We start from the raw sequence: 7,626 nt of genomic DNA on the forward strand, positions 1-7,626 counted from the left end.
AGGCTAGGAGCATCACCGACCCTAGTGGCAAGCCATTGGAGTGTGCATCCTGCCCATGTGGAAGGCTGAGTCATCTATTTTTGCCTTGCAACCATGCCACGTTGTTAGACCGCATGGTGCCATGTCATCAAGGAGATGTGATATCACTCCTTGCCATGTCACCTTAGATTGCCACACATGCTGCCACATCAGCCACATGTGCCACCTCATCATTCCACATCATAGGGACTCTTGGAGCCATGTCATCACACCTTGCCACCTTGGCATACCTCGTCAACATTGCCACATCACCAATCCCTCCACCTTGGAGGAGTCGGGGGGAGGAGGAGTCGGGAGGAGGAAGGAGTGGGGGGGGAGGAAGGAGGAAGCAGAGGAGGAGGAGAAAGCAGGGAGTGTAGATCATTAGGTTAGTTGGCGAATTGAGTGATAGGGCCCCAGGGTGGGCAGAAGGGGGGTGTGGAAAGGCCCCTCCAAATCCTATCGTGAAGACCGTGAACCCTTAATGATCGGGTGTCTTGTGAATCTGAATAATCTAGTTGTTCTTCCTATATGAGATTCGAAGAAGAGCGTGAACCCTTAATCCTATATGAGATTCGAAGAAGACCGTGAACCCTAAATAATCGGGCGTCTTGTGAATCTGAAGAATCTAGTTCTTCTTCCTCCTCAGCTTGCGCTTGCTCATAGTCCTCCTCCTCCCACCATGTGCGGCGATGGCGTTGCAGCTTGCGCTCACCCCATCCGCCCTCCCTTCCCCTCTTCCTCCGATCCTTGCGAGCCTTTCACCTGCCTCGTCTGCTTGTAATCTCCCCTTCCATTCTCTCTTTGGCGTAGCTCTTGCATCCAGCCTTGCGCTGATCTCGTTGTTTGTTTACGTGTGTGTTTTTGTGAGACTCGTGAGAACGCTCCAGCTTTCATGACTGACTTCATCGCTTTCCTTGCAGAGACCTCGTCTACAAACCCATCGTCCAATGTACGTCGCATCTTGGCTCCGCATTTCCTGTTCTTAGTAGTTGCGTTGTTATTATTAGTGACCGAATTCAGTCTCGGAGAAATGATCCAAACCTGTACGTGCTAACCGTCCTCTCGTCTTGCCCCCTGCAGCTTGCGGCCACGTCTTTTGTTTCTGGTGCGTTCGTCGTTCGATGAATGCCAAGACGCAATCCCAATGCCCCGCTTGTCGGCGGACTTACCTTCACTTCCCCCGTGTTTGTGAGTTGCTTCATTTTTTCCTCATGAAAACCTGGCCGGAGGAGTACAATCGCAGATCTGAAGAAATACAAGGTCTTATTTCCAAACTCGCCCACTCTTTGCGCTGCATTTTCTCTTTCTGATTCCATGGTACAGGAATAGCTGACAATCATTGTCTAGCTGCTGCTTCTGTTCAATTCTGCTCATGGAAGGATCACATTGTCACAAATTATGTATTATCTCTGTTTCAGCAATGGAGGCGGCGAAACAGATATTCTCCTCGCGAATCGAGTTAGAATCTCCGATGAGCTCCAGGAGCCCTCGCAAACCAGATGACGTCAAGAGAATCATGTTGAGTCGGCAATTCTCAAGAACTCCGACTGTTTCCTCAGCCGAATTAGCGAACCGTCGAGCGGATTTCACGAATTGTGACAGCTCGTGCCTTTTGGAGGAGGCGCGATGTAGCCGAAGGGAAGAGACACATTTTGCTGATTTGCAGTGTGGATCTAACAGAGAAGACGAGCCCTCGACTTCTATAAGCGTCGACAATTTCTCCTGTGCGTCTTGTAACAAACTGCTGTACCGACCTGTAGTCCTGAACTGTGGCGAAGGTAAGTGAGGACGATATTGTCTTTGCACCGGTGTGTTCGGGTATGTACAAAAGCTGTGGTTGTGTGGCCCCTTTTGAAAATCAAATGGAGACTTCTCTCTCTGAAAAGCCGCAAACTTTTTGCAGTGTTCTGCGAATCCTGCTTGAAAACGTCCGAATCTTCCTGTCCCTCATGTCTAAGCTCTCACCCTGGAGGATCGATTCATGTGTTTCTGGAGTTGCATCACTTCCTGGAGAGAGCTTTCCCTCTATGCTATCAGGAAAGGCAGAAAGAAGTTGAGCATTTGCAGCAAAAGGGCGACGAATTGGCGGATGGAATCACCGTATCAGAAACAAGTAAGTAGCCCTTCATAGATCTAGTTTTGCGGAAAAAATGTAGATTCTGAAGGGTGAACAGGAATTTACTGTTTCTTTCTTTACATCATAGCAGGTGCGCTAGCGGAGGAAATGGATTACGATCAGGCTGGACGCCAGTATGTGCACATTGGAGCAGGATGCGACGGATGTGGGGTGAGTGACATCGATTTCCCAATGAATTAAACAACAGGAATGGCTGATTTACGTACAAATGATCTCAATTGAGTGGTTTTGCAGATGTTCCCGATCGTGGGCCATCGCTTCCACTGCAAAGATTGTGGTGAGCAAATAGGCTATGATCTATGCGGCAGTTGCCACAGAGGATCAAGCCCGCCTCAAGGGCGTTTCAATCAGCAACACACACCACATCATCAAATGGAAGAGATCTTCTCCGAGTTCAGAGCTGCAGGTGTTGCACCCTTGAATCTACATCTGGAGAATGGCCTCATCTCACGTCGTCGCCAGCAGCAGCTGCTGGATGATTTCGACGATTACATCGACAGTTTTGTTTGAGGACCCAAAACACGCACAGTCGATAATGGGGTACAGAAGAGATCCACGTGGTATATATTCAACTAGAGCATAAATGATCGAATCCTGTAATCTAATGTCGGTTTAACCAACCAAAACATTGTGGGGGCAATTAATCCTCAATGAAAATCATCATCATCATTTTATTCTTCGGTCGCCGGTATGTATGGATCAAACAGGAATATGGGCTCATCCACGCCAGCTTAATCGCTGCTCGATGGATTTGGTGTTCCCATCGAGAGTTTCGTGAATTGATTGACATTCGATCTACATTCATATGACTCTATATTGAATTAAAAAACACACGGGTATATATGCAACAAGTGAAACTCATCGACAAATGATAAATCCCATGCTTTTTAGTATATCCCAAACAATCACCATGTTGGTTTTATTAAATTGTTTTTGTAAATCCAAACGGTAAATCCCATGCTTGTTTTTAGTATATCCCAACAACCACTGTGCTAGTTTTACTAAATCCCATTGTCAATAGAAAACTTATTTTTCAAAAGAATGAAAGTACTAGTAGCAAAGTCTTGTCATTGTCTTGGGTACGTATGCGAAGAGACATCTATGAGCATAAAGAATACATGTGAGGGATGTAGCTCAAGACACAAATGTCAAACAACTCCTACAGACAAATTGGCTATCGAGACTTCACATGCTTGCATACTTCTTCAAACTACAAACACAAGCTCAAGAAAAAACTTTTCGCAATGCTTAGATAGATAGGACCCCTCACATTCTTTTTTTATTTTCTCTACCATCGAGAAGAATAGGGAGACATTATTTTCTTTCTTGCACAAGGTCAATCCATTATTTGCCTAGCAGTCCTTGCTCATGGCCACCTAGTGAATGACTACGAGGTACAACATCTACAAGTCCCAGGCGAGGAAGCGACTTCTTAAGTAAGAACCCACACTGCTGGAAAAAGTCGTTGATTTTTTCTTTGTAACTGATTTTCAATACAAGGGAAGCCAACATAACCATGGGCTGTTATGGATTGAAAACGTGCCTGTTTTATGACAAGTACCTTGACATTGATGTCATAGCATTCGTTGACAAACACATATGCACTAACACTTCAAAGCTTGCCTTTGAAAGAAAAGACATTCAAAGGCACAAACATAGAAAAACTTGTAAAAAAGGAGGAGATGTATGCCGCTTCCATTTTCTATGACTCTCATGAGGGCAACAAGACTTTTAACACCCCTCGAAGGATTAGTTTTCTTGAACACACACAAAGAAAACTACAAAAGAGTATGCACCTTCATGAATAGCGAAAACATTAAAAAAACTTGACTTTGACAACTGCTTGGACTCTTTGTCACTAGCAGAGGATGAGTACATCATGGCCTTGCGAAGCAACGTCATGCAGCCAACATTTTTCTTGCACCGCCACCCAAAGGACATCTACACAATTTCAATGGCACCATTTCAAGGCTATGGGAAGCCAACACTGGCATCCAATTCATTATGAATCCCCATGGGGCGGTTTTCTATTGCACTTCCCACATGACTAAAGTAGATCAGGCTACTGTAGATGCCATGAAGCAAGACATGGCTCAGGGCCTGCAAGCAGACACCCCAGCTAACGAGTGCATCCGAAAGATTGGCAACACAATCTTGAACACATAACACATTAGCTCGCAACAAGCGGTGTACTTGTCGCTGTCCTTGCCATGGACCAGCACCACTAGAGAATACACAACCAACGATAATACATGGGTTGATGCTTAACCACATTTGGGTGACACGAAACAACAATGCGTGTCCCACACATAAGTGCAATTACATTCATTGGTTAGACCACTCCTTGGTATCCGTACATATGATCACCGACAAAAGAACTGATGATGATGAAAATGAAGATGAATAGTCTTCAAAATGTTTTGAGCGATTTTCTTGTAACGTTGAATCGATTGTTAAATCGTAACTACTAGATTACAAGATCATGAATATGATCATTATATGTCATCCTCATCCACTGCTCCAAACACCCCAAGATGTGTTCATGCATATCTAAAAACAATTTGAAGACACTGTTGCCCTTCTTTTGTTGTAGTAGGGGTTGCATCTAGAACTTAATAGATCTTACTAGATGAGAGTACACAAATGTTTGTGGACTCTTATGTAGTAGTTCGTACTTGCGGCCTCTCTTGGATGCTTTCTTGTACTAAAAAGCTCCAACTACTATATCCCACTTCTCATAGGTTGTTTCCCAATTATTCTTAAATGCTTCTTCAACCTTGTGCTTAGGTTTTGTGCACCACAACACAAAGTATGTGCCATCTTCCTCGTTCTCCCTAGATACAATGATAACTGCAAAGTTATCCCCCTCTTCTAGATAGTCAGTGAGGTCATCGAAACTCTCCCCAAACTATGGTGAGTCATTTGTCCCTCAATTGTTTGTCACTCCATCTGAACGTAGAGGGAAAAATTAAACTTGCTCCCATGTCTTCACAGTTGCAATGTTCTCAAAATCGTCATGATCCCTTATGATGCACGCACTCTAGAAATAAGAAAATTTTCTTGTTTTAATCAGTTGGTTGTTTGAAAAGCCCCATATGCTGTGCATACCACAAACTCCTTAATTTTCTCACAATCATTCTGGCTTCTCTTTTGCACTTCATCCACTTTCACTTCATGGAACACTTTGCGTACTACAGTATTCTTAAGGATTTGTTTATTGCATGTTGAATGTGTGCCTATGGGAGGTTGGTTGTAAGCCGTGTTACAGCATCATGAGCATCATTGAATTTTTCTTGAGGGCATGTTAATTGGTTTTTAAATAGAGCTTGCTTAATAACAACACTGCATCCATCATGTTCAACCTTGCCAGGGCTAAAACCCAAAGAAATTCCACATCATGTCTAGACCGGTCATGGATTTGAAACTTGAGATGAAGTAGAATCCACGGGCTAATTTAAATTGAGAGGCAGCACCATCTGACCACACCCAATGTTGTTTTATATTTTCTACATGGGTATTTTCCTTTTTCAGCCATTCACAATGCAATAGAAAAGCATGCTACACAAATAAGGTGTCATGTTCCCTATCATCTGAAATGTAGAAATAGTATGTGCGTTGCACTGACTTGGACTCCTATGAGTAAGCAAGTAGATTAGCATCAGGCGTGGAAGAATCAAGCAAATGATTGTACGTGAGATGCATAAGAATTGTTATCTGCTTGTTGTCCAGTGAGTAATTTGTATCTCATTTTGTTCTTGAAATGAATAATTTTCAGCAAAATCTATGATAGAGACAATAGTGTCATGGGGAAAATTGGCAAGTCACGTCCTGAACTTCTTATCCTGCCAACTAGCCGTGAAATTGTGAAGCACATATTTTGGGATGGATTGAACCACGTGACGTATAAGCTCCCTTGGCTGAGTGCTCTTATATGACAATAGCCATCTCTTTTTATCGAATCCTTCAACATTGACATTTTAAAATTTTCTTCATTTTAGAGCAGCATGGTTGTCTTCCCTCATTTCATTTGGATAGACATTGAATGTCTTCTTCTTCAACTTCAAATTGCAATGCTTGCATGTGCCATAGATGCATTCAATGTGGTGCCACTCACGATCTCCCTTTAGAAAAACCACTGGATCCCATAGAGACCTTAGGCTACAAAACCTGCTCTCCCTTGCAACACATCATGAGGATCCAGGACACTATAGGTCCACTAATATTTTGTGATTGCTGCTGTGAATTCTATGCAGCATTACCATTTTATGCATCTACATCAATCATCACATTTACTGGTTTATACCAGCTGCTCATCTCATCAAAAACAACATCTCTGCTCACTGTAAACTTACGAGTAGAAGGGTTATAGCATCTATACCCTTTTTGCTGCAGAGAATAACCAATAAAGATGCACTTCTCAGCCTTTGGATCCAACTTGGACCTCAACTCATCTGGCACATGAACATAGGCAATGCAACCAAAAATTTTCAAATGAGAAATATATGGTTTCCTACCAGTATACATCTCCTCTGGCGTCATGCCATGTATTGCTGCAGTGGGAGTCCTGTTCATTATGTAAACTGCTGTAGCAACTGCTTCAGCCCAATAATAATCTGGTAGGTCTTTTTCATTTAGCATGGCCCGAGATACCTCTCCAATATGCATGTTTTTCCTTTCTGCAAGTCCATTTTGTTGTGGGGTATGACTGCATGAATATTGTTGCTTTATGCCATGCTCTTGCAGGAACCTTGTAAACTCATTTGAGAGGTACTCTCCCCCTCCATCTGACCTTAGGAATTTTATTTGCAGGCCTGTTTCTTTTTCAACCATAGCTTTAAAAGCTTTGAAGTGCCCAAACACTTCACTTTTCTTTTTCATAAAATACACCCAAACTTTTCTGCTGTAGTCATCAATAAAAGTGACAAAATAATGACAGCCTCCAATAGATGCAGCTTTAGTAGTCCACACATCAGAGTGGATTAATTCCAATGGCTTCTTACTCTCTTGAACATGCCTAGGAAATGGTTTCCTTGCCTGTTTTCCAAATTGACAGGCTTCACATACCTTATGCATTTCTGCAACCTTGAATTTAGGCAATCTTGCAACAATATTTTGGGCTTGCATTGATTTAAGTCGCTGTACATTAACATGACCAATGCGTTTATGCCAGATATCAATATCTGCAACTACACTGGTCCCATGTGCAAACATTGCTGCACTCAATTCAGGCATGTCCGCATCCAACGTAAACATCCTGCCCTTCTTCTTTCCTTTTGCTATCAAGCGACCATTATTTTTCATATCCTCAACAAAGCATCCATGAGGATTAAATCTGACCTGCAAGCCCTGCTCAACCATTTGACCAACAGAAACCAGGTTCTTGGTGATGTTCGGGACATGAAATATCAGACAGGTATTTCTTTTTCCCATCCTGCATAGACAAAGGAATTTTACCAATTTGCACAATA

At 42.9% G+C, this 7,626-nt stretch overlaps 1 protein-coding gene across 2 annotated transcripts; it reads left to right on the forward strand.

Annotated features, from left to right (window-relative positions):
• The first annotated feature begins 620 nt into the window (after window positions 1-620).
• LOC147879843 (E3 ubiquitin-protein ligase PRT1-like) lies at window positions 621-2,919 on the forward strand. 2 transcript variants are annotated; one of them, XM_087372056.1, is made up of 7 exons: window positions 621-798; window positions 942-970; window positions 1,102-1,281; window positions 1,440-1,799; window positions 1,925-2,134; window positions 2,226-2,308; window positions 2,393-2,919. In XM_087372056.1, the coding sequence occupies exons 1-7, from the start codon at window positions 701-703 to the stop codon at window positions 2,666-2,668; spliced, it is 1,236 nt and encodes a 411-aa protein (XP_087228182.1). In that variant the 5' UTR covers window positions 621-700; the 3' UTR covers window positions 2,669-2,919. The 2 variants fall into 2 exon arrangements, with proteins under 2 accessions (XP_087228182.1, XP_087228183.1); XM_087372057.1 differs by having other exon boundaries at window positions 2,229-2,308.
• Window positions 2,920-7,626: the final 4,707 nt, after the last annotated feature.

Source organism: Dipteris shenzhenensis, chromosome 33 (assembly GCF_047967505.1).
Source record: "Dipteris shenzhenensis isolate YYH24624 ecotype China chromosome 33, Dip_SZ_1.0, whole genome shotgun sequence".
NCBI classification, from domain to species: domain Eukaryota; kingdom Viridiplantae; phylum Streptophyta; class Polypodiopsida; order Gleicheniales; family Dipteridaceae; genus Dipteris; species Dipteris shenzhenensis.